The following is a 27,436-nucleotide window of genomic DNA, read 5'->3' on the forward strand; positions in this document are numbered from 1 at the left end:
AAGCAGATCCAATACCAGTAGAGAGTACAGGAAAAGGATTTAGAAATTACTTATGGTTTTAAGGAAAAAAACAATAATGATCTACAATTCTTTAGGGCTTTATCTTTCTTTCTACTTTATGTTGTTCCGTGTATTTTTCATTGTTGAGGCTGTGTAAAGACAAAATCTTAAATGTAAGGAAAATCCTTAAAAAGTGTGGCAGAAATAATGAAAACTAATTGCTTCATCATTATGCCCCATTCTCAAATTAGATTGAATTAAGAATATTGGAATAATATCTGGATTTTAAATATGATGCAGAGGCACTTAATTTTTAAGTGACTTAAGGGTCCTAGAGGGACATTATTGTATGTTTTTAATTAGATTAGATTAGATTTATTAGATTATTGATATGTGGCAATTTACATTCTTTTCAAGATGAAATTTCACAAGGAAAAGCTAAAGTAAAAATAAGAATAAATTTGATACATTTGAGATAAGGGCATTTGTTCTTAAAAATTTCTAGGGGCCAGCCCTGTGGCGTAGGGGTTAAGGGCGCGTGTTCCACTGCTGGCAGCCCGGGTTCAGATCCCGGGCGCGCACAAATGCACCGCTTGTCAGGCCATGCTGTGGTTGTGTCCCATATAAAGTAGAGGAAGATGGGCATGGATGTCAGCCCAGGGCCAGTCTTCCTCAGCAAAAAGAGGAGGATTGGCAAATGTTAGCTCAGGGCTGATCCTCCTCAAAAAAAAAAAAAAAATTTGTAGAAATGTTTATTTTGTAACTGGAGAGTCAAATACTTCATCTATGATATTTTTCCTTTGAAGAATAAACGCTCAAATTTGTCTTTATGTATAAGTGGGAAAAAATGTGCTTGAATCATCTCATGGCTTCAGGTCAAACAAATAGATTTCTTTCATTCTTCCAACATTTGCAAAAGATGCAGGGTTGAAAAGAGAATGCTAAGTTACTTATCCAAGAGAACTAGAACAGTAAATGAGAATTTAAGAGAAAAAAAAGATGTGGTTGCTTTGTTTTGTTTACGTTTATTGAACTAAATATGGAATGAAGGTACCAATGGTAATGGGTTGAGAAGAAATTCAAGTGGGCCCTTCTGAAATCTAATCTTCAGAAGACAGTCCTTAGGGAATTAAGGTCATCGTGCAATTTTAAAGAAGGTAAATCCAGCTGAAATTTATAGAAATAAAAGGTAGCTCAATTTCCTCACAGCAGTCTGGAGGAAAAAAACCTACCACATCTGACCTAATTTTAACAAAAGGGAGAGGCTTAAAAGCATCATTACAATTTGGGATAGGAACAAACTTCATCTTTCTCGGGGTGAGACAGACTTGCTGGGAAAAGCTAACCCAACAGAGAAGGTATGTGGCCAAGGGAAAAATTGCTCATTCAAAATGACAGAATCCAAGGTCAATCAAATACTTATGATCAGGCTTGTCCTTGGGTCTAGTTTATAACGCTAGGCAAAGGGAAATGGTATCCTCTGCAATTCACTAGTCATGGTTATTTGATATAAGCACGCCTCTTCTTTAGGACTACATTATTATAGGCAAAAGTCGTTAATTCCGGTAAAATAATGAATGTGATCAAGTTTTGAAAATGAGTACTTAAATTTTCCAGCGTTCTCAAACTGAAGAAAAGTTGGCCCTCCCTTTTTTCTTTTTAAGAGAAGACACACAAACACGTAAGAGATTTGTATTCGTCTGGAATAAACCAGATAATTCTTGACTTTGGCAAGAACAATTGGACAAGAAGCTGTTTCTGCACCAGTATTTCTGGACCGCAAAGATATGTGATGACAAGTTTAGTGAGACTGGAGATAGTGCATAAAAGAATGTATTTTATTGTCCTTAGGCAATTTCGAAATGGACGAATTTAAGCACTCTCATTTCAGTTCTTGTAAATAAACCTCAAGTTATTTTGAGTATATTAAATAAATCTAATTTTTGTGATGACTTGAGTATAAAGGGAAGAAATTAAAATTTATTAAGCAACTATTTTGCACCAGGTTCCGTGCTGGGCGTATTATATATACTACCTCATTTAGTCATCACAAAAATTCTTCAAGATAGGCATTTTTATCCCATTTTACAGATGAGGTAACTGAAGAAAAACACACAGAACAAATTTTGAAACAAGTACTAATTTTATAAATGGCAATAATTTTTTTAAATTAAAATTACAATATGTTTCAATCATTAATAGTTAACCTTGAGAGTTTTTTTTCCCCTCCTGATATTTATTTCTCCATCTTTCTATCTATCAACTTTTTAAATACAAGGATACATTTGTCAGAGTAGGCTTATGGGCATAAAAAAACAAAACTAAGCTAATTGGTCCACGTGAGAATTAAATCCATAATTCTGACCACCTTTCAATGTGGTCAGATCAAGGAGATAAAACAAACGGTCTTACCTCACTGTAATTTATTTTATTTTGTCTTGCCAACATAATTTCAGGTGTGTCAGGCATGATGTGGACTTGGGTCTTATCTTTGTCCCAGGCCTCTGTGTATAACCGCTGTGAAGGATAAAAAGGTTAGTGAATTAGAAAAATAATGTTTGTTGTAAACAGGAGTTTCCAATTTAGAGATCACGACAAAGTGGAGAGCCAGCCTACTCACTGCCTATGCTGTGTGCTGTACACTAACACACTCCAATCTCTTTGATATTACAAGGTATTACTGTTACTAAATATAAATATAGACTAAGATATGAACAGAAAATGTGTGTGTGTTTCATTATAAGATCACATCCACTCCAATTAAATTAAAAGCAAGTATTTTCCAAGGATATATACATGTCCACATGTACCGTGGCTATATTAACAAATCCTTCCCATGGTTTTGTTTGTTTGTTTGTTTATTAACTGCAAATGTCCCTGGATATGCCATTTCTAGGTTTCTTTTTGATAAACGTTATGGAGATTGGCGTCTGACTTGTTTGTTCTATACTTACCTAGATAAGTACCCCACAAGAAAGACACTTCGATACCAAGCCGTGGATAACTCTCATAGACTTCAAACCATTTGAACACCAAACGATGTCCCATTCTTAACCCTGGCTATTTCGCAAGAGATGTCAAAATAGAAATTCCCACACATATTTTTGGGATCCTAATGTAACTGAATAGAGAACTCACCCAAATCACTATATACAGGATAGAAACTGGATAACTTAACTAATCATAGACATTCTCAAGGACATACAGCCCTGTTTTCTGTTCTCCTAAATTGGGGGGCTCACCTTGTTCATGTTAATGGCGTTGTTCTTAGCCAGCACCTGTTCCAGGGAATCGGGCACACTGGTGAACTTCAGCCTGTCCGGAGACTGGCGGTAGAGGTTGTCACTCAGTATCTCTGCAGCTCTCTTGCACTTGACCACATCCAGAGACCCAATGGGGACCCAGCCAATACCTTTCAGCCACTGGAGATCTGATTTATAAACGTTCTGGTACAATCAAACACAAAAGCAAGTATTACTGAAACTGTTATGACACTTGATTTCAAAAATGAAAGAAAAAACTGGAAAACTTGGATAGCCAAACTTGATGTCTATGTCTTTTAAAATATGAAAGCCAAATTGGATATAGCCTCATGGTATTACGTTCTCTCTAGAAGAAAAGTAAGACATAGTGAATGAAGGACAGAGAGAAGAAATGTTATTCTTTCTGAAGGCTCTACCTAATCCTAGACCATTATCTGTGTATTACTATCATGAGCACGGTCACCAGTAGTATTTAGCGAATCTCATTACTCACATCACTCTGGAGGTCATAGGCATGCCGAGCATGGACAACATCATTCTGGTCTGGCAGGCACGTCCACTGGTGCAGGTAGTTCTTATAATCCACGTCACTGACTAGGGTCTGGCACTTCTTGGCCAGCACCACTCCCAGCATGTCCACTGGGCTGCTGAACTTGGTCTTCCACTTCTCAAAGTCTTTCTTGTACTCTCTGTCACTCTGGACCTTTGCCACGTGCATGGACCACATCATCTTGGGGTCATCCTTAATGTCCCGGGCTCCAATGTGATGGCCGAGCTGCTTGCGGTAACCATCTTTGTATTTGTACTGAAATAAAAGGGGTAGTTTTAAAAGCAAAAATGAGTAGTAAGAGCTAAAAGTCTTATTAATTTAAAATTTCTTTATTTTAAAATTGGTAATTCTTGCAGACAAAAGGAATCATCTGAATATCAACTTCTCTCCTCATCTTAAACTCTGATTAGACTTCACAGCAATACTCTAATGGGAACAGTCCAAATTGCCTAGTTCTATGGTTTGCAGACATTAAGTCCCTGGAAATAAAGGCAATAACACTTTTCAGAAAATCAATGGGTATTGTATACTGGCGTCTTTCCTCTTGGGCCAATGAAATCACAAACCCAGAAGTTTTACATACAATTTTGAGAATGCTTTTCCTCAGTCCACAGGTATTATTTCACCCCACCCAGCTAACCCAAATCTGGCTCTACTGACTTTCACTGGGTCACTCGACTCCCTGAAATGGACTGGCTTGTGTTTTGTATCCTGCATGCCCTGCTCTATCAGAGATCAAACTTGGCTGAGGTTTGTTGGGATTCCTCAAGTAAACAGATTGTATACCCATAAGAAAGCATTTTGTTGGTGGTGGTGCTAAGTGCTGACTCTGGATGTTTTTTCTACACTTTAGGCAACAACATCACACAAATCTAAACGTATATTTACAAAAGTCTGAATTATCCACCAAGGGACCCACTTCTTCCAGGGACAGCAAAAAGAAATCAGGTTTACCATTTTGTTGTTTTGGGTTGTCTTTGTTTTTCTGTTTTCATTTAAAAAGCACTCAAAAGGAAGAACTTAGGTAATTTTTCAAAGAAAGACTTGGCAAAAATCCAAAGCAGGTTTGGGTAAAGGTGCATTTTCCTAGACTAGGCTGTACCAGGTCTTTTTCTGGTATTGAACCAATACATGTAACCAAGTTATTTTTTTAAACTCTGCTGGCATTTTCTCATTTCTGTGAGGGGTATGTGCCTAAAATATGGAGATGAATGTCTCAAAATTATAGATATGGGCGCCAGCCCCGTGGCTGAGTGGTTAAAGTTCCACACACTCCACTTCAGCAGCCTGGGTTCGCAGATTTGGATCCCGGGTGCAGATCTACTCCACTCGTAAAGCCACGCTGTGGTGGCAACCCATACGCAAAATAGAGGAAGATTGGCACAGATGTTAGCTCAGAGCTCATCTTCCTGAAGCAAAAAAAGAGGAAGATTGGCAATGGATGTTAGCTCAGGGTGAATCTCGCTCAGCAAAAATGAAACAAAACACAACAAAACAAAATGATAAATATGGACAATTGTAGATTCAAATTCAATTTGTACTAAAGTTCAGGACACCGTCTCTGCCTAGGGGACCTGATTATTAAAATCTTTTGGAGCTAAAAATATGAAAGTTTTTTTCAAATGAAAATAATTTCTTTTATTTAGAAAAATAAGTCAATAAACGTGCTTTAACTGGCACCCAGAGGCATCTTCCCATTGTAATAACCATCCTTCCTCCCACTCCACCCAACCATGTAACTACTCGGAGTGTTGCTACTCACATCACTGACGATGTCCCTAGAGGCCTTGGCTGCCACGATCGGGATGGCATCGCTTCGCAAGTCGTAGCCTTTCTTCTTTGCTTCTTCATTGGCAAGTTTATACAGACTCTATAGAAAGTAAGTCAGAGTTAAAGCAAAAGGTTTGACAGCAACAATTTGGAGATTTTCAAGCGACACCACATAATTTAAAAACAGAGGAGAATTAGAAACAATCTAAATTTCCAGCAATATTTGAAAGTAGATAAATTGTATTATATCCTACCAAAAAATACTATACAGCGTTAGAAACAAATGAGAGTTGTTTATGGATAACACTTCTTTCTCACGCCTGAGGTTTCCTTTCTATAAAGGGAGCTCAATTATTTTATCTCTGGACTTTCTCCTTTCCCTGCCCATTTACTCTCTCTGCCCCTGGAGAGGTGCAGTGACTTAGTGATTTATCTGATTGGTAGAGATGACCATAACGGGGCATGCTCAGCTCAGCTCTGACCTGCTCCCTTTAGAAATAAGCCCAGGGCTCTCCCCTGTTTCTCTGTGCTCTACGCAGGACCTCACCCCTGAAAGCAGTGAAGCTGATTGCCCTGCTCCACTGCGGCCTATGCCTGGGTGGGGTAACAAATTCTGGGGTTCAGTTAGCAGGCTCACTTGGCTTTCATACAAACGTGCCCTTAACCTAGCTTTAATAGTAAAAAATGTGAGATTTTGACTTCCATTTCTACTCCTTTGTTTTACTTCTCAATTTTATTCAGGATCCAGGTGGGAAAGAGGTGCATATTATTAGAGGCCCCTTTGATAGGGTTGCCAGATTTAGCACATAAAAATATAGCATGCCCAGTTGAACTTGAATTTCAGATAAACAACAAATAATGTTTTAGTATAAATAATGAGCCAGTATTTTATCTGCCAATCCTACCTACCCCTTGGAAATGTCAAAAATACTACTCAGTCCCAGTGACCCACATAAGCAATGGTCATAAACTGAAAAGATAATGTGACTTCAGTTTGCCTGTGGAATCCTATAGAATATAATATTCAACATAGAGATGAAAGGTTGAATGGGCTGAGTGTTCATATCATGAAGCCCCATGCACCACTGAGGCCCAAGAATCTCCATAAAAGTAAGTGTAGAAAAACAAACAATAACAACAACAACAACAAAAATGTAGCACCACAGAATTTTGCCCCTACCTCACTGTAGTTGATTTTGTTCTGCCTTGCCAACATGATCTCCGGGGTATCAGGCATGATATGAACTTGAGTCTTGTCTTTGTCCCAGGCCTCTGTGTATAAGCGCTATCAAAGAAGATGTTGGTAGAAAACCATTTGAAATAGAAATTACAAAAAGTCAAATTAAAGTAGGATTATTATTGCTTTCATTAGGAAAAATAAACTAGACTTGGATATAAGGTATTCAATTGGAGGTTTGAGTCTTAACGCTCATTATCAAGGTTAAAACTGGGAATGATAGAAATGACTTAGAGGATTTCAAGTATGCAATTTAAGAGGTAAATGTGACCCTACACCTTCCTGGATAGTTTTAACTCCACTAGTCATTAAAGTATAATAGCACCTTTTCACATCTTCATGAAGCTTGGGGCAGCTGGGGCTCACCTTGTTCATGTTGATGGCGTTGTTCTTAGCCAGCACCTGTTCCAGGGAATCGGGCACACTGGTGAACTTCAGCTTGTCCGGAGGCTGGCGGTAGAGGTTGTCACTCAGTATCTCTGCAGCTCTCTTGCACTTGACCACATCCAGAGACCCAATGGGGACCCAGCCAATGCCTTTCAGCCACTGGAGATCAGACTTGTAAATATTCTGTGAAGAGGAAAAAGGCAGGAACTCTTCACCAAGACCAAAGGATTTAGGGTAAAGACACAAACGAAATCAATAATAAAGTACAATTCTGGTTGTTGGATTTTTTTTTTTCATTGAAAACAAGTATTAGGCAGACTAAAAGAGGATCTATGTTCTAAAATGACCCAGAAAAGTCTGCTGGCCATAACAAAAAGTCACCAAATATTTCAGGTTGTTAGGAGAGGACTGATCCAAACTAATATCTTCTGTCAGTCAGTTCAGTGAATGTTGTTAGCATGTCCTTGGGCACAGGAAAAGAATGCCAAGTCAGAGTGAGAGAAACCACATATACGTCCAAGAACAAGCTATCAGCAAATAAATGTTAGGTCTGGTCAAATGAAATACTCTGAAGCTACTAAAAGCCATATTTTTAAGAATATTGATGACATGTAGAAATGTCATTAATATATTATTAAATGAAAAAAATAGCACATAAAACAATGTGTGTGGATAAGTTATACAAACAGGAGTGCACTTTTTCAGTGATTGGATTATTACTGCTTTCTCGGTTTTTTTCTTATATTTCAAACTAGCTGTAATGCTCTTTTTAAGAAAAAAGAGAGAGAGAGAGAAGTTAAAATATAATAATGAAGTAGAACCCCTGAAGCCCTGAGGCAGACCTGTGACGGTTTTAACACTGTCCAAGCTTCAGGGCAATAAATTTCATTGGTCCAGGGCCCCAGTCTCTTCCGCACCAAGTTCTCAGGACAGAAAGCATGGAATCCTTTCCAGAATTTTCTTCCCATATCTTTATTTCTCACTTTATTTTAAATCATTTTTTTCTGCTAAAGATTTTTGTGTACCCATTAAACATTCATAACTACTTTACGACAATGGAATTGGACCTTTGCTCAGCTCACTGGAAGGGTTTCACCAGTAACAGCAACTAAGTAGAAAATATAGGCTGATATTTTGCAGTCTAGACAAAAAGCCTATTGGAATTGCCCTATGCTGATTAGTTATTGCCCCCTGAATAACAACAGCAAGAATGAAAACAATAACATTTTATACCTCTGGAGTACTTTTTTACTTTTAAACGCTTCTTATCTCATTAAGACCATGTCACAGTGTGAGGGAGTGTCACAGCGAGATCTCGAAAAGGCACTCAACAAATAGATGGATACGAGAAGTCTGTCAATGCTGTCACTTGATGGGTGAGATTAACCATTTTTAACTACCTTTCATGTGCAGGCAAAGCGTTTCTTTTTTGGAGAGAATTGCAAAACACAGGGTTCTGTATGTTGAAAGCTACAGAACAGATGTGGGAGTTTTCACAGGTGGGCTGTACAGTTTCTAGAAACAGCCAATTAATGTATAACTATTATTAATTCGTTTTATTCTCCAAAGTCCTCTCATGCTTAATAATTCCTTCAAACATTTATAAATATATGCTGCAGGAAATGTGCTTCTCACACCCAGATTTGAGATGGTGCATCTGCTTCTAATAGGAACTGGGCTCTGTCATTACCATGTGACCCCTCTGAAAAGAGAGCCGTGCCAAGAGGAGGAAGTGTCAGGGAAAGGATCCAGTCATTTCACAGACACAGTGACTTCTTTTATTTCATAGGAATAACATTTAGCACTGTAGCAGGCATCAGTATTCTACCAATTATTGCCTCATTTGTTTTGCAAGGAACCTAAAAGCAAATTTCGGAGTAATTTTTTTTTAATAAAAATGTGATGTTTCTTCCTCCTTAAAAAAAAAATAAAAGAAAATGTCTCCCTCTGGTGGATCCTGAATTCTAACATTGCTTAATACCAGTTTTTTTTTACAAGACTAAGTCCTGTTTGTAAACCTAACTTCGTTATAAAGCCTATTAATGTATTCACAATAAAGCAATAAAACTATACTCTTGCTCCAAATCTCATTCACTGACCAATAAATCCTAGCTTGAGTAGGCCAATGGAGTGTATATAAAGGATAATTATTATATAGTTTGAGTTATTTCTGCAGACAGCTCTTATAAATGCTGTACTCACATCGCTCTGGAGGTCATAGGCGTGCCGAGCATGAATGACGTCACTCTGGTCGGGCAGGCAGGTCCACTGGTGCAGGTAGTTCTTATAATCCACGTCACTGACTAGGGTCTGGCACTTCTTGGCCAGCACCACCCCCAGCATGTCCACGGGGCTGCTGAACTTGGTCTTCCACTTCTCAAAGTCCTTCTTGTACTCCCTGTCACTCTGAATCTTGGCCACATGCATGGACCACATCATCTTGGGATCATCCTTAATGTCCCGGGCACCAATGTGATGGCCAAGCTGCCTGCGGTAACCATCTTTGTATTTGTACTAAGATGAAAACACACAAATCAGGTCTTTACTGTAAGCCCTTAGAAGCCGCAAGTCTGTACAAAATCATCTTGCTTACATCACAGTTGTAAGTTGACTTTTGCTTAAGCACTAGCTCAAGCCGGTGTCCTGACTTTTATCCTAGAAGCTTATAGAGGTAGTAAAAATAGATGGAATCCATATAACTGTAGTGTATACTCCAAATCACCTATGGCCTGGTAATAAGGAATACTTCTGGAGGCAGGAAGTGCACACAATGGGGAAAGGCCACCTGTGGATGTGGGTCAGAGGCCGTTTGAACCAGGGAACTTAGAGAAATGGAGCTTATTCCGTAAAAGTATGTCAGGAAAGAGATGCACTTGGTAACGTGGTACATTTAAATGAAATATATAAATGTAAAATGAGTGTCTGATTCCTGCAAGGATGAAATACTCGGGTCAAGGGCTACCTGCAGTAGCAACAGAGAATTTATTATTTCGTAATAGATTCAGGCATACAGTGATGGCAGCAAATTTTTGGCATCATTTCGAAACCTGGTTATACTAATGAAGCTGATAAGCAGCCCAACTGGTTAGAGCATGCTCCTAATAAAGTCATGGGTTCTAGTCCCCCACGGGCCAAGAATGTTTTTATTATTCCACGTCCAAGGACTTCGTCCTGGAATCTGAGGCAATTATCCAAAATACTCACTTCTAGTCTCAAAGATAGCTGAGTGAGAAAGTATAGATGAGTCAGCAGGAGGCAGGGGTACAGTGGAAAGGAATGAGGTTGTTTGGAGTTTCAACTCCACCACCCACTAAGAGTTTGATTTTAGGCAGGTTGCTTAAGCAATCCACAAAACAGCAATGACGACAATATTTACATCTTGGGATAATTATGAAGAGTAAGTAAGATAATGCATGTAAAGCTCTTAGCACAGAGTTCTCAATACTTCTTGGTTGTTATTATTTCATTGTTTATTATTATTGGCATAAATCCATTTGTGGAGAATTTCCAAAATACATAAACTAAAGTGAGTCACTAACATGATTTTTCCTATATAAAAGACAGCATATTACCATATACCCGAATAGTGGGCCTCGAGTTTTAGACCAGTGATCTGTTCCTCAAGAATCCCCTGAGGCACCAAGACAGGATGATGGTTTTATTCTGGGAAGTAGGAGCTACACAGCCAGGGGCTATTATTAAGGGTGCAACCTTGGGCTAGTAGCCACTTCTGGTACTGATCAATTGCCTTCTTTTCATAATGTTACAAGGGTGAATTGCCATGCCCCTTGGTTGCAATGCCCCCAGGGTGAATTACAAAGTGTCATATGCATTTTTTGAATACTGTGTGTTAAAGTGCTGCATAAAGGAAGGCCCTGATTCTCACGGGGAGAACTTAAGTTTGTTAGGTACACTTTCTGTAAGCACCGTGATCATTTTTATACAAGCATCTCCAAGCCTGCAGCTGCACGCTAACAATTTCCACATGAACGGATCTTTCTCTATTCTTGGTGGACCCGTTTTCACTGAAGATACTGTGTCCTCAAGGTTACAAACCCCTTTTATAAACATCCAATTTTTCATTTCCCTCGAAGCTAGGTTTTTGAAAAATCTCACACAAAATACATCAGGATATATTTTCAAAGGTCCAGGAAAGTTCTTTTTAAAGATTTAGTTCAGGGAAAATGCCACTTCAGACTGATCACAGACAAGAAATAAAATTGACAACTCACGTCACTGACGATGTCCCTGGAGGCCTTGGCGGCCACGATGGGGATGGCATCGCTTCGCAGGTCATAGCCTTTCTTCTTTGCTTCTTCGTTTGCAAGTTTATACAGATTCTACATTTGGGCAAAAAAACAATCAGCTAGAGTTGACATTCATATCTAAAAACTGATAGGAGACAGAAATAATTCACTAAGTTCTACACAGTAGGTGCCTATAATAATCTCACTTTTGAGAGTTCTAAGCCTTCCGCATTTTTTTGCTGAAGTTAAGACATATAAATGATATCTATAGAAAACATTACACCTTTTTTTTTATTTTAAAGCTTATGTTGAATTAACTATATACAGATATTATATATCATTTAAAAAATTGTAGTTGCAACAATGAATTCGTTTGGAAAAGAACTGGAAAAATTACTCTGAAACTCATGGGCCTAAGGTGGTAAAATGTGAATCAGAGAAAAAGACTTGATAAATTGTTGATCACGGAAATTAATTCAATCCAAACTTATTCTGCACTGACTCTGTATCATGACTGTGCTGGGTACTTGAGAATCAAAGATGAGTAGGAGGGGCCGGCCCGTGGCGTAGCGGTTAAGTGTGTGCGCTCTGCTACTGGCGGCCCGGGGTTCGGATCCCGGGTGCTCACTGACGCACTGCTTCTCCGGCCATGCTGAGGCCGCGTCCCACATACAGCAACTAGAAAGATGTGCAGCTATGACATACAACTATCTACTGGGGCTTTGGGGGGAAAAATAAAAATAAAATAAAATGAAAATTAAAAAAAAAAAAAAAAAAAAGAGTAGGAGACCTCTCCCGTCCTCAAGATTTCTGGAAGAACTGATGGAAAGACTGACAACCTATGGAACAAGCTGCTGAAAAGTCAAACCACGAGAGCTGGTTTAACCATATTATTAACAAAGAACCCCAGGAAGGAGTAATTTATTCTGAATTGAGAATCAGGAAAGTTCCTGCAGAGGGAGTGACCTTTGCTTTGACCCTGAGTGATGAGTGTGGTTTCAATAGACTGAGGTCACAGTGGAGGGCAGAGGGAGTTGCATGAATCAAGGCACAGGGGAGTGAAAGTGCAGAGGTGCTGAAGGAAGGGGGGTGTGGGCTCAGGGAGAAGTGGCAGGAGAGGACTGAAAAGAATCTTGATGCTAAGATAAGAGTTTGCGTTTAATTCTACAGCAAATAGGAACAACAAAAATCTTTGAGGAAGAGTGACATAATCAAATTTGCATTTTATCTTCCTCTCCTAGATGAGAAGGAAGCAAAATAGAATTGAACTCAGCTGCTAGAGAAAAACCGAGAAAGCAGACCAGCCAGGTTAGGCACTCAGTTCAGCGCCATCTCCTAGTGCCCCTTCAAATCAACAGCAACACCTTAGGATCTCTGAGCTTTTGTAGCAAAGATAGAGAGTTGAGAATTCCAGAAAGCCTGAGTGGCTGGTTACAGGGGCTCTGTGTCTCTTGATTCCTACACGTACAATACATGCTTTCCTATAACAATGCGGTACCTCTATTACAGGTTTAGGGTAAAATTCTCTCCTCTTCTGTCTGAGAGTAGCACTTGATGTTTTTAGGTTTGGATGACAATTAAGAGCTAGTTATACAATCACTAAATTATAGTCTGCACCCCAAAAGTAAAATGACTTAAGATGGTGGCTTATCTATCTAAAATTTCTAAGTTATATTCTGCAGAAGAGTAATGTACTGTTGATTCATGCTGTCAAAAAAACAATATTTTCCTTGCTGATAGCACAAAGCTGGGGGAAATAACTAATACATCAGCTGAGAGACTCTTAGATTCACAAAAATCTCCACAGTCTTAAACCAATAGGCTCAATTTGAGAAGAAGAAATTGCAGAGAGATAAATGTCAATCTTTGAACTGAGATTTAAATTGCAAATATATAAATGCAGGATAGAGGAAATCTAGCTTAAGCCTAAGAAAAAGCTCTTAGGGTTTCAGTCGATCCCAAGTTCCATGTGTACCAGCAGTGACAGAGCTGCCACCCTGAGGCCCAGGGTGCACAATGGAGGTCAAATATCCCGAAGAGGAACTATGACATTCAACTGTGCTCTACTCTGGTCACTCCTTACTCGAAGGATTTCTTTCAGTTCTGAGAGCCACATTCTAGCAAGGATGTCATGTGAGGAATGCCTAGGAACTTAGGATGCTTGAATTAGAAAGACGCCCCGAGGTGAGGTGGGAGGGTAGACACCGTGGTAGCTATCTCCAACTCTGTGGAGGTGGCACAGATTGGTTCTACACAGCCTCAGAGGACTATGTGGCTCTGCAGAGAGAAAGGTTGTGACTCAATACATCAGAAGCACCTACTAATGGAATTTTCCAGAACAAATGGGTTGATTTTTGAGATAAGCTCCTTGTCACTGAGAACACTTAAGCAAAGGCAAGATGACAATGTGTTGGGTAGGGACTCCAGTACTAGAAGAGAGGCTGATCTCTCAGCCTAAACACCTGTGGTTCCAAAATGGGAACACATGGTTCTATGCTGACAGAGAGTGAGAAGGAAATGGGCTTGCTAATATATCCACTGACAGATTCTCTTTCTTTCTCCGTCTCTCTCAGCATTGATAGTACTGTGATTCTAATCCTTGACTTTAATCTTATACATTAAAAATGTTGAAATTTGATCCTAAATTACAGTTTAGGAAAAATGAATCACACATGGAAAATATATTTAGCATAGCTATATAGCATAAGGAGGAGATACATGTATATTCGATGCACTGCTAAGTTCCTAACTCAAAAAATTAATAAAAGAAAAAGGTCTGATAATCTTATGGTTACTGCTTAAATCATTAGTTCTTACAACTTGCCCTTCCTAAATGATAATTTGTATTTCTCAAAGTTTGATGTTTAGAATGGTGATTAAGAAATGTAGGAGTCAGTATTCACATGAAGCAAGAAAAGAGATTCTTTATAAAGTTGTTGTTTACTATTGTATCACTGTGGAATAGATTAATTGAAATAAGAAACAGCGTGCAAATGTCATAGAATTAGCATCTGCTCCCACCTCACTGTAGTTGATCTGGTTCATTCTTGCCAATGTAATTTCTGGTGTGTCTGGCATGATGTGGATCTGGATCTTGTCTTTGTCCCAGGCTTCCGTGTACAAACGCTATCAAAGAAAATATACAACGGCATCAGGAAAAAATTCATTGAGTAATTAATAGAAATTTCAGGGCCACAAAAACTTTATAAGTAAAATAACAAAAGCTTATGCATTTTGTACATATTATGTATTTTATACACATCTTCAAGTAAAATAATCAGTTCATAGTAGAACAGATATTGATAAGTGCCTTCTGAGCATCTGAGGCGTATGTTAACAATTAAAAGGAAATTAAGAATATCTTTTATGCAAAGATGATTCTTCCACAAAAATACACATTTTTACCAAAACCATGAAACTACTGAAGTAAATATTAAAATATAATTGACATAGATAGATAGATAGATAGATAGACAGACAGACAGATGATTGGTAGACAGACAGATGTCTTTTGTTGCTCAATGCTCTCCTTCTTTCTTTTCTCAATTACGCTTCTTTTTCTTTGATTCAGCTTTAGGAGGCCTACCTTGGCTCTCTGAATTTCAAAGCCTCACCTTGTTCATGTTGATGGCATTATTCTTAGCCAACACCTGTTCCAGAGAATCAGTCACACTGGTAAATTTAAATCTGTCTGGAGGCTGGCGATAGATTTTATCACTCAAAATTTCAGTTGCCCTTTTGCATTTTTCCACATCCAAAGAGCCAATGGGAACCCAGCCGACGCCTCTCAGCCACTGGAGATCTGACTTGTACATATTCTGTTGAGACAAATCGTCAATACATATTTATCCCTGCACTGGGAAAACATTTTCATCTGAAGGAAATGAAATAAAGCAAAAGCTCTCTTAAAATATAGTTTGGTGGACAGGCAGGATATCAGACAATATTCCTTTTTGGTCTGTAGGGTTAAAGGATTAACACTCACAAGGAAAGAAGAAATGCTATTCCCCCCTTGCAGAGGCTGGTGGGTTTGGTGCCACTTATTGCTACCTTCTCAAGGGGTATTAATTCATTGATTTCCCATCTTTGCTGTCATTATAATCCTCAGGTACTCACGTCACTCTGGAGGTCATAGGCCTGCCGAGCATGGACGACGTCACTCTGGTCGGGCAGGCAGGTCCACTGGTGCAGGTAGTTCTTATAATCCACGTCACTGACTAGGGTCTGGCACTTCTTGGCCAGCACCACCCCCAGCATGTCCACAGGGCTGCTGAACTTGGTCTTCCACTTCTCAAAGTCCTTCTTGTACTCCCTGTCACTCTGGACCTTGGCCACGTGCATGGACCACATCATCTTGGGGTCGTCCTTAATGTCCCGGGCACCAATGTGGTGGCCGAGTTGCTTACGATAGCCTTCTTTGTACTTGAACTAGAAGAAGAAAGAGACTGATAGTCGCCTATTTTAACTTTTAGTAAAAAGCAATTACTAGGCCCAGATTTTCCTATTGATTAAAAATATGATGATTTTCCCCTGAATACGTAAATGATACACGCATCTTATAAGACATCTAGAAAATAAAGCATTTATGTATACAAAAAAGAAAAGAAAAATTAAGACATTATTCTGCCATTCACTGATAACCATTGATAAAACTGATTTTTGAGGGGTGTGTGTGTGTGTGTGTGAGAGAGAGAGAGAGACAGACAGAGAGAAAATAAAATTAGAGTAGGAGTCATACTGTATATGGGTTTGTGCCTGCTTTTTTCAGTTATTATATAAGCATTTCTCTGCGTCATTAAATATTCTCCACAAACATGAATTTTAATAGCAGCACTATTTCATTATAATGATATATGTTAATACTTTTAACCCTCCCGTGGTTATTGAGCATTTATTTTTAAATTATGATGGTTATTTTCCATATTTTGGAAATAAAGGAAAAATATATCTTGACTTCATAGACAAAAGAAATCGAAGGACAAAAGTTTCTAGAAATGTGAGCAAATCCATCTTTTAAAGAAAATAAATATCTGCAGCCTATCACTGGATGCAGATACAAACATATGGTCCACGTGGATGGCTGGACTTTGAACAGAATAATGTATCCCCCTCATTCAGCCCTTGTGAGTTCATTGGTTCTTAGGGCATGGGTTGGGTTGTGAGGAATCCTACAATGAGTTTGTATATAAGAAATATATCATGTGGAAAAGCCAAAAGGATGTCTGAACTATAGTCGTGTCCAACGCTTTTGTTCAGCAAGAAATGGGCAATATTTTGAAATGCCTGTAGCTAGGGACTCAACCATAACTAGAATTTAGCCTTTGTGTTGAGAATTTCATTACCATTATTTTGAACTATCGACTGAGAAAAACTGTTAGCAAAAACTTGAACCTCATAGCTTACGCGCTCTACTACATATCCAGGAGAGAGAAAGAATCTTGGAGGCAAAGCTAAGGCAAAGAACTTTTCAGGCCCACTTACTTCACTTGCAATGTCTCTGGAGGCCTTGGCCGCCCTGATGGGAATGGCATCTAGCCGCATATCATAGCCTCTATTCTTGGTTTCTTCTAGACCAAGTTTATACAGTTTCTGAAATAGACATAAATGATCATAAGTTTGATTTAGAAAGTACAGTGTAAGGAAAATATATCATGCACCATGAATATATTGCTTACCTCACTGTAATTTATTTGATTTTGTTTAGCTAGTAAAACTTCAGGGGTGTCTGGCATTATGTGGACAGCGGTTTTATCTTTATCCCAAGCTTCTGTATAGAGTCGCTAAAACAAGCAAAAGAGACATGACTAGTACAGGCCAGTAATGAATAGACACATAAGAATAACTTTGTTCTTAATGAAAGTAAAGAAAGTCTGCTCTGTGAGTTGACATTTATAACACCTTCAGGTCTAGATATCTCTTGTCAATAAGAAGCACAACACTTAATTACAAGGCACTTTAATACCAAGCAAAAGAATTGAATATGAATTTTCTTTTATAGAGACAGATTTCAGTGTTTATACACACACACACACACACACACACACACACACACAAACTAATACCCTCAAGTAAAGAAAGGACTTACATGGTTCATGGTAGTAGCATTGTTTTTTGCCAAAACCATTGGGATGGAATCCATAAGGCTGGAAAATTTGAATTTATCTGGGTGCTGACGGTAATTGTGGTCACTCAAAATCTGGGTAGCTCTCTTGTTCTTCTCATCCTCAAGAGAACCACTAGGTAACCAGCCAATGCCTTTTAGCCACTGAAGGTCGGACTTGTACAAATTCTGAAATTGTAAGTGACAAACCACTAAACATAAGCATAATGATATGCCCCTGAAGAAATAAAAGTTTATGTTTATATATTATACTATACTATATATTTTAATGCTTGAATTCTTAGAAAACTTTAAAATTTTGTTATGTTTTGTGAATCATCAAAATATTCAGATTAGAAGTATACTTTGAAAAATATTTTAAACAGCAGCGTGTAGAGAATGACCCAACTGTTCTAGATCAACAATCTAGAGGCTTCCACCAAAGCAATGAGGGCTTTGCTGGCTCTTTCTTTGTGGAACAATGGTACTCGTGACTGGATAGAGCGTGGGCATTAGTCCAGGGAAGTAGAACTCAGTTGTATAAACTCAACTCTCCTCGCTTTGGGGGAACTTTGGTACTAAGGAAAGCAGACTCGGTGTTTTGTTGGCCAAAGGAAAATCTTAGACTCACGTCGCTCTGGAGGTCATAGGCAAGTCGAGCATGGACGACATCACTCTGGTCGGGCAGGCAGGTCCACTGGTGCAGGTAGTTCTTATAATCCACGTCACTGACTAGGGTCTGGCACTTCTTGGCCAGCACCACCCCCAGCATGTCCACGGGGCTGCTGAACTTGGTCTTCCACTTCTCAAAGTCCTTCTTATACTCCCTGTCACTCTGGATCTTGGCCACGTGCATGGACCACATCATCTTGGGGTCGTCTTTGATGTCCCGGGCTCCAACGTGGTGGCCAAGCTGCTTGCGAAAGCCTTCTTTGTACTTGTACTAAAGGAAAAAAACATGTCTCATTCCTTTCAAGGTTAACGTACGTTGCCATCTTTGTGATAAATTACAAAGCATATTAACCCAAAATATTTCACTAAACCTAGAGAGCCACAGGTTAAGATTAAAGGCTAAATCCAGCTACAAATTCCATACATAATAAATGCATCCTTGAGCTTATTTTCATCTCATACTGCATCTCTGGGATCATTTCACTCTGTTTTAATTTGTTACTCTTTGGAAGAATTTGTTCAACTTAAAATTAAATTAAGACTGCTTTGAAGTGATAAATTGCAATCAAATGAGTATGAACAGGGACTAAAGTCTTACTTCGCTGGCAATTTCTCGAGATGCTTTTGCCGCTTTGATTGGTATGGCATCAAGCGGAAGATCGTAACCTTTTTTCTTCAGCTCCTCATAACCCATTCGGTAGAGTTTCTGTTAAGAGACGAAGATCACTTTGGGAAAAACTGTTTTCCATAAACAACTGCAGAATAATGGATCCAACATGCTAAATATTTTAAGAGTTCATGAGAATAGTATCTGTGCTCGAGAATAGTCAAATGTAATTATGCCCATTGATTTCTAACGATCCTGTTTTAAACTTTAAAGCTCTTCAACTACCTAGATTAACAAAATTAAATGTCAGCTCTTCCAAAATACTCATGAGAATGAGACAGAAGTAAATTGATAGAGAAATGAAATTAAATATCATTTAGGTGCTGTTTTCCAATTAACTTTGAGTGTTTCATTAGAAGTTTTTGTTAGAAAAGAGCAACGCCTTTCCATCTAACACCTCTAGTGGGGAAAAATTATGCCTAATTGTCTGTGTCTTGCTGTAGCTAACGCACTGTGAAATAGAGTCTATTTCACAATACAGGGCAGTCCAAAGTAGGATCCACATCTGTAGGTAAGAAACAAAGTCCTTCATAATTTTTAAAATGTAAGATTTTTTGAGGAAAGTTTAAATATTGAATTAAAAAAGCTTAAGTGAAATAATTTGTTTCTGTAGATTGGTTATATAATTAAATAATTAAGACTATAATTTAATGTACTTTATCCAGAAACCAGATTGTTTAACATGCCTATTGATCTTAGACTTGTGTTTATGTTTTAGTCCTTTATGACATTACTCTAATACATTATTTAATATTGAAGTCTATTAGAGCTTACCATTTGTCTTTAAATATTTAATTTTCTCCTATAAATTTCAGGAGATTATGCTATGATGACGATGAAAATAAAAACGGGTTTTTTATGCTCATTCATCAAAATTTCATTGAATTTCATGTGTGTCAGGCACTATACTAGCTAAGCACTGCAGATCCAATACAAATTGACTCTGCCCCCAAGGAGCTCCTATCCACGTAGGGGAGAGTGATATAAACTGTTACATTATGATGATACATGTAATAACGGACTACAGGAACGGACGGCACACCCTCTCAACTCTGCCTGAGCTAGAGAATGCCAATTATTTTGATGTTCAAGCTAAAAGCCACTAAATGAGGAATCTGAGTCACATGTAGTTTATTAATTAAAATGATCTGGGAATTCAAAATAACTCCCAAATAAATTCACTGCAATGGAAGCAATTAAAATGAGCTTTCTGAAAACATATGCTGAATCTGGAAACTTACATCACTTGTATTGATTAAGTTTGCTTTAGCCAGAATAATGTCAGGTGTGTCAGGCATGATGTGGACTTGAGTCTTGTCCTTGTCCCAAGCTTCTCTATAAAGTCTCTAAAATGAGAGATAAGAGTTTTTCAGTGGTATTCTTAGTGAATGACATAGTTAACAACACACAGGACTATTGAATTCATCTGAATTAGCCATTATAATTGATAGTATAAGCAGAAAATAGGTACAGTATTTCTTGATTTATCTGAAACAAAATTGCCTTTCAAAATATAGATTATGGATTACCTTTTCAAAGTTATAGATAACCCTGCCTATAAGCAATCAACCCAAGTACTTGAAGCCTTTGCCAAGATCATCAAATGGAGCAAGGTCTCCATCCTGTTGTATTATAAAAGTCTCCCTCACTGTTTAATTGGAACAATTTGAGAAGCCCTTGCCTTCTCAAAAGATGACATATTCAAGGTATATCCAGAAATTAAGGAGTCTCATTTCCTATGTGGTTTATTACTTATAGTTATACCTCATAATTATTTTGGGAGATTAGTATTTCCAAAAGGATTTTGTACGAGAATTTATCAAAATCTCTTATATGTCCCTCTATCTTTCTCCAACAAAAGACAAGGGGACTCAAACAAAAATCTCATTGATTTATTAAAACCAGGGGATGAAAGTCTGATGAAAAAGTTTGAGGATGTTTACATTGTCAGAGAATCTCCCCACAAGATACTTAGCAATTACAAAGGATAAAATAGTAACTTGACAGTGGAAAGACCTGGCAACACCATTGTAACCAAGTGATAAAAGTTAAAATTCAATAATGGAACAAATTGATATCATGTGCCTCCTGATACGATGTATGGAGGAGGACACAACATGTATTATCCTGCTAAAGATACAAAACCTGAATCTAATCATGAGGAAACACCAGACAAACCCAAATTGAGGGAGATTCTACAAAATAACTGGCTTGTGCTCTTTACAAATGTCAGGGACTTGGAAGACAAAGAAATAGTGAGAAACCAGTCCAGATTAAAGGAGACTAAAGACATGACAAACAAATTCAATGTGTGATCTTGGATTGGATCCTGGATCAGAAAATATTTATCTTATATAAAAGAAATTAGTGGTAAAAGTGAATAAATTCTGTAAACTACTATTGCTTCAACATTGATTTCCTGATTTTGATCACTGCACTGTGGTTATGTAAGAGAATGTTCTTGTTTTCAGAAAATACACACTGAAGTATTTAGGGATACAGTGGCATCATGAAGCAACTTACATATATATATACATGAAAGATAAAGAAAGAGAGGGAGAGGGGGAGAAAGAAAAAAGATGCAAATGTGGCAAAATGTTAACAATTGGGGAATATGGCTGAAATATACATATATGTAAATATATATAAATTATTTATACACTTTTGCAAATTTTCTGTATGCCTGAAATTATTTTAATATAAAAATTTTAAGTCTCATTGGTTCCTTGAACTTGTCATTTTCCCTTTGAGGTGTACAGTGTGGGGTGTGTGGGGTTGGCACTTTCCTCCTTCCTGAACATGCTTACTACAGTCCGTATAACCCAAAGAAGCCCATTAAGACCTCCAGGACCAAAACAAAGCAAGGCTTGTGAATTCCCATACACATTTATCCTGGTTCTGCGCTAAGTTTTCTGATGAAGTAAGATCAGAGTTTCTCAACCTCAGCACTATTGGTGTTGTATACCAGATCATTCTTTGTTGTAGGGGGGCTGTCCTGTACATTCTGGGATGTTTAGCAGCATCCCTGACTTCTATCCACTAGATGCCAGTAGCATGCCACCCTCAACCAAAAAGATGACAACCAAAAAGGTCTCTAGGTGTTGCCAAATGTCTACTGTGAGATAAAATTGTCCCTGGTTGAGAACATTAAGGTGGACCATTTATTCAGTGGCATGTGTCACTTTCTCCCCATGGAAAACAGAGAAAATGCTAAAATTGGTTTAGCATATTATGTATATTTAGATCCTTCTGAGACCCAAATGGTTATTATTATATATCAACTTAAACTTTCTTACCAGTTTCAGAATCTCAGTGCATGAAATTCAACTTTCTGTAATTCTTAGGGTTACGCTTTTGACTGAGCAATGATGAGTAATCTTTCTCTTCTCTGCATAGAATTACTCTACACTGCTATCTTTCATGTATTTTATTCAACAAATATTTAGTGAGCACCTATTACATGCCAGACACTGATGTCAGTGCTGGAGAGGGAAATAAGTTGAAGATATACTATCTTCAACTTATACTATATATATAATATATATATAGTATTATGTATTTATCTTGATTCAGTCAAATGAAATGCATTATAATCACTTGGCAGAAAATACACTCTTGACAACATTTACCCTGTGCCTGTGTGAGGTACTCAGAATATGTCCCTCTCATACACTCTACTCCAACAAAAAAAAATCTAGGTCTTTAGTGCACTCAAGTTTCAAAGAAAAAAAGTATTTTCAATAGTTTTCTCATTACACTTTGGATAAATAAATAAATAAACAAGCAAGCTTTGGGTGGCAAAAATTGATACTAACCCACTTTTGTATGATCTATAAAAGGTGTAGCGTAGTTGTTAATTCAAATGAAGCAACCAGATACAAAACATTATGCTGTGTTGTGCTATGCTGTGTGATGCAGTGCTATGCCATTCTACTAATTGATTAAGCAAATGCTATTGAGCATCTACAAGGTACCAGGCACTATAATTTATTTTATTTATTTCCAAAGTGTTACTCACATCACTCCTATTTTTGGCATTTGTCTTTGCCAGAACTATGTCCATGGCGTCAGGAATGCTGGTGAACTTGTTTTTGTCTGGAGGTTGACGATATTTCTTCTCACTGATGATTTCTGAAGCCCGCTTATTCTTTTCTGCCTCCAAAGAACCCAGGGGACTCCATCCTATGCCTTTCAGCCACTCAAGATCAGACTTATACAGATTCTGTGAAAATACAAAGCAAGCCATCAAAATCCCATCCTCATCTGGACCCTGGACTCAGGTGATTCTACACATTACAAACAGATGCATTTTAGATATTCAATAATAATTCCTCTTTGTAGTTTCTGTCTTTTTAAAACTAAATGGCTACTCCTACAAGATATGAAGTAAAATATAAACATTAGATTTAATATAAACTGACCTCACTCTGTAGTTGATAAACTTTTTTAGCTTGAATAACATCGTTCTGGTCGGGCAGGCATGTCCAACGGTGCAGGTAATTCTTGTAGTCCACATCACTGACCAAGGCCTGACACTGCTTGGCCAGCACCACTCCCAACATGTCCACTGGGCTGCTGTACCTGGTTTTCCATTTCTCAAAGTCCTTCTTGTATTCTCTTTCACTCTGCATTTTGGCTACATTCATGGACAACACAAGCTTTGGATCATCTTGCAGACTCCGGAATCCAATATGGTGGCCGAGTTGCTTGCGGTAGCCTTGTTTGTATTTAAACTGAAATCAGAGGAAATAGTTCTTTTATCAACATAAACAGAAGTCAAGTTAAGCTCAGGTTGGTTTGTTTGCATGTTTGTTTTCCAAAACTGAAATGAGAAAAGGGATGTCTATGTTAACATAGTAAGAAATGTAAAAACTTAAGTGGAGGCTTTCAAAGAAACATAATGTAGTTGAGTATCAAGAAAAGCTATGATGAGAAATTAATTCCAACTAGAGGCAGAAATATATGCTGGAATGTGCTAGATATTTTTTATGCTGACTTTAGGGTAGCATTTGATAACGCTCTTGTGATATCCTTATGGGAATAATGGAAAAGTATGGGCAGAATGGCAGAAAAATTAGGAAGAGGCAGGACTTGATGGGACAGACCAAAGAGTATAGATTAATTTATTAAGCAGCAGGATTTTTAGTGGCTTGCCATATGGTTATGTCATACAAACTTATTCTGTTCAGGATCCATATTTTCATGCACATGTGGCTAAAACCAGCTAAATATGTTAGACTAGCAAGAAAATTCCAAAAGATCTCAACATATTGCCAAGATAGGTCAAAATGGGCTACATAAATTTAAGAGAGTGAAAGTGAAATCCAGTATTTAGATTCAGTTGGGAAAAACTGCATTAGTACTAGATGACAATAACAACAGTGATAATAATAATAGTAATAATAGCATTTACTTGATGTTAGATGCTGAGGACACATTACACCTCACAGAAGGAGGTTCTACTCTCTCATGATATCCAGCTTCATGGTTGTATATATGAAAAATACTCAGGAGTTTAAGTTGACTATAAGCTCAATATGGGCTATCTGAAAAAATTGCTTACAAAAAAGTAGTGTCACAGATTCTGTAATCTATAGTCAATCTCTTGAGTGAGATATTGATTAAATAACCTTTAAGTTATCTTCTAACTCTAAATTCCATGACTCTAATTTATTAAATTGAGTACTTATAAAAATAGCTCTAATTTCCAGAAATTTTATAGATACAAGAACTATTTGAAACTGAGAGAAGATACAATCTCTACAATAGTGGGAAAATTCATTTATAGTTAATTTAATTTTAGGGTAAGATTTCAAAAGGTTCTAACTAATAGGTTCACACAAAAAGAAATCAGGTGTTATCAAAAGTTATGTTGCTGGGAAATTACTGACGCTATTTCTTCAATTCCTAAACTATCTTTACTTTATGGGGAGGACATAACATGAAATGAAAATGAGTTTGCTTTCTGGGGAACATTCAAGTACCATTATTTCCTTAGGTTCATCACCACATAGATTCATTTTAATGAGGTATTGAGCTGCAGGCTGGAGAATGGGTAATAATGCATCATCTAATTTTCCAACACTTCTGAAGTGCCACAAATTAATTGAATTAGAGAGAATCTTCCCTTATATTCTTAGAATTTATTGTCAAATTCTGTCTTTAAACACTCTTTCTCTCCAAACCTAATCTTTGTTATGTTTTGTTTTAAAGCTTTTGATTAAGAGGTTGTGCTTTCCTATGAAATTCTGCTAATTTAGTCCCTAGAATCAAAGTCCTCTGAATTTTTTGCGGTTAATTCTTGGGATTAAGAATGATACCGTTACATATATGCAAAGTATCTAAATAAAATATTTGTAAAAATTTAATTAATAAATAGGAACCTAATCTAGTTTATTCACCAAATTTCCTACCCCTTCCAATCATAACTAGAAGTTAAGTAGGAGAGCAAATATCTTTGTTTTATGAACTTTGGGCCAGATATCCAGCAGAAAGTTAAGCCCTCTGGACCTTAAACCTAAATTCCTGAACTTTCCTGTATTTTCTATGCCCCAAGCTAATTTATTATAATTATGTAAATGCAAGGATGGGCTAAATAAAAAGAACTGGCAGCTAATTTTGTGTGTGTGTGTGTGAGGAAGATCAGCCCTGAGCTAACATCCGTGCTAATCCTCCTGTTTTTGCTGAGGAAGACCGGCTCCAAGCTAACATCTATTGCCAATCCTCCTCCTTTTTTTCCCCCCCCGAAGGCCCCAGTAGATAGTTGTATGTCATAGTTGCACATCCTTCTAGTTGCTGTATGTGGGACATGGCCTCATCATGGCCGGAGAAGCGGTACGTCTGTGCGTGCCCAGGATCTGAACCCCGGGCCGACTGGCAGCTAATTTTTAAATATATGTATATAAAAATCTCTCAACAACAGGTTGTTGCAGTTGATTTATTTCTGGCACTTTGAATTTGTCTCAAGTAGACAAACAGAAAGCAGGAAAATTGTTTTCAGGTGAGTAGGGGAAAACTGAAATCTCTGGTTCCTTTGTAATATCTAGAAACATAGCATCTTAGTGTAATGCTAATGTAATCTTCCTCAACCTCTATTCAGGAAGCCCCTTTTTTGATTCAATCAGTCAGAAAGAAGAGTGAATTTTGGGTAAATGAAGAGGGTAGGAGAAGATGAAGGCACAGCATTACATTTTGAAAGGTAAGGCCTATCTTTAAAAACAGTTACCAGAATTAAGGTACCTGATTCAGATAAAAATATATCCTTATAGAAGTCAAACTAGTACTTACATCACTAGCAATGTCTCTTGAAGCTTTGGCCAACTGTACAGAAATTGCCTCAAGTGGGAGGTCATAGCCTTTCTTCAAAGCTTCTTCCCATCCAAGTTTATAGTGTTTCTAAAAATAAAAAAATTATTCAGCACTATTCAGTGTATATTAAAACCCCAACAGATTATTAAACAAAAGTTTACCTAGAGAGTAGACATCAGATTCTAACATCACCTAACTTACCCCTAAAGATATGGATAAAAATGAAACAAGCTGTTTAATAGAGCATTGACTTAGCATCACATGACCTGGCTTCCATTTCTGGGCTCTGAGACTCCCCCCGCCCCAGTGGTATAACTGAACAGGACCTTTTCTGTTCAAAACAATATGGGCATACCAGGTTCATCAGGTACGATCCGCTGCTGTTAAGTACAATCTGGGCTCACTATTTTGAACATAAATGCTAAAATAATTGATAACAAAAAAAAGTCAGGTGACAAAATTTTAACTATCTAAGTGATAAAAGTAATAGATGATGAAATGCCTTTTATAAAGTGCAATAAATGAGTTAAGCTTTCTGAGTCAGATTCATTGAATGGATGCATGTGCGTTAAAACTGGATAATAATAAAAATAGCTGAAAGTCTTCCAGGACTTACTACGTGCCAGGCACTGTGCTGAGAGCCTTACACAGAATTTCTCAGTTGGTCCTCATAGCAATTCAATGTCATAGGCGCTTTTATGGTCCCAGTTTTAGGGATGAGGATACCAAAGTGTAGATCTGATATTCTACAACTCATAAATGGCAAAGCCAAAACTCATACCAGGTCTGTTTGATGCAATTTTTTCTTTCAGCAACTATTTATTGATTTCCTACTCTGTGCCTGGCACAATGAGTGCTGAGATAAACAGAACAGGCACAGCGCCTGCCCCCATGGAGCATACAGACACAGCTGAGGCTCCTGCTTTTAACCACCATATTTCGCAACTTCCCTAGGCTAGCCAGTTTGAGTCACTCATTTCCACTGCTTCAGCATTTACATCACTTATTTACCATTACATAATTTAATAAATTTAATTAGTTTCAAGCCAAATTTTTATGTAGCTTTACCTGACTGAATATCGTTTGATTCTGCTTGGCTTGTAAAATATCTGGTGTATCTGGCATCACATGAATCTTGGTCTTATCTTTGTTCCAATCAATGGTGTATAAGTGCTAGGAAGTTAAAAAAGAAAACATTTGAAATTTGAATAACTTTTTAGGATAAATAGGAAAGA

General features: G+C 37.7%; 1 protein-coding gene across 9 annotated transcripts in view; it reads right to left on the minus strand.

The window, feature by feature from the left end:
* Positions 1-27,436, minus strand: part of NEB (nebulin) — a 234,736-nt gene that overhangs the window by 138,540 nt on the left and 68,760 nt on the right. For 8 of the 9 annotated variants that reach the window (XM_087435203.1, XM_087435201.1, XM_087435202.1 and 5 more), the window contains 21 exons: positions 27,270-27,374; positions 26,181-26,288; positions 23,315-23,626; positions 22,912-23,115; positions 20,135-20,239; positions 18,825-18,932; positions 18,186-18,497; positions 17,540-17,743; positions 17,130-17,234; positions 16,936-17,043; positions 15,571-15,882; positions 15,069-15,272; positions 14,476-14,580; positions 11,440-11,547; positions 9,410-9,721; positions 7,187-7,390; positions 6,764-6,868; positions 5,576-5,683; positions 3,757-4,068; positions 3,243-3,446; positions 2,413-2,517 (listed from right to left, as the gene is read on the minus strand). In XM_087435203.1, coding sequence (XP_087291329.1) covers positions 2,413-2,517; positions 3,243-3,446; positions 3,757-4,068; positions 5,576-5,683; positions 6,764-6,868; positions 7,187-7,390; positions 9,410-9,721; positions 11,440-11,547; positions 14,476-14,580; positions 15,069-15,272; positions 15,571-15,882; positions 16,936-17,043; positions 17,130-17,234; positions 17,540-17,743; positions 18,186-18,497; positions 18,825-18,932; positions 20,135-20,239; positions 22,912-23,115; positions 23,315-23,626; positions 26,181-26,288; positions 27,270-27,374 — 3,750 coding nt within the window. The remainder of the gene's footprint in view (positions 1-2,412; positions 2,518-3,242; positions 3,447-3,756; positions 4,069-5,575; positions 5,684-6,763; positions 6,869-7,186; positions 7,391-9,409; positions 9,722-11,439; positions 11,548-14,475; positions 14,581-15,068; positions 15,273-15,570; positions 15,883-16,935; positions 17,044-17,129; positions 17,235-17,539; positions 17,744-18,185; positions 18,498-18,824; positions 18,933-20,134; positions 20,240-22,911; positions 23,116-23,314; positions 23,627-26,180; positions 26,289-27,269; positions 27,375-27,436) is intronic. The other variant, XM_087435204.1, reaches the window with a different exon arrangement.

The sequence above is a fragment of the Ceratotherium simum genome, chromosome 9 (genome assembly GCF_057802395.1).
Source record: "Ceratotherium simum simum isolate JZ-2026a chromosome 9, ASM5780239v1, whole genome shotgun sequence".
Taxonomy (NCBI): Eukaryota; Metazoa; Chordata; class Mammalia; order Perissodactyla; family Rhinocerotidae; genus Ceratotherium; species Ceratotherium simum.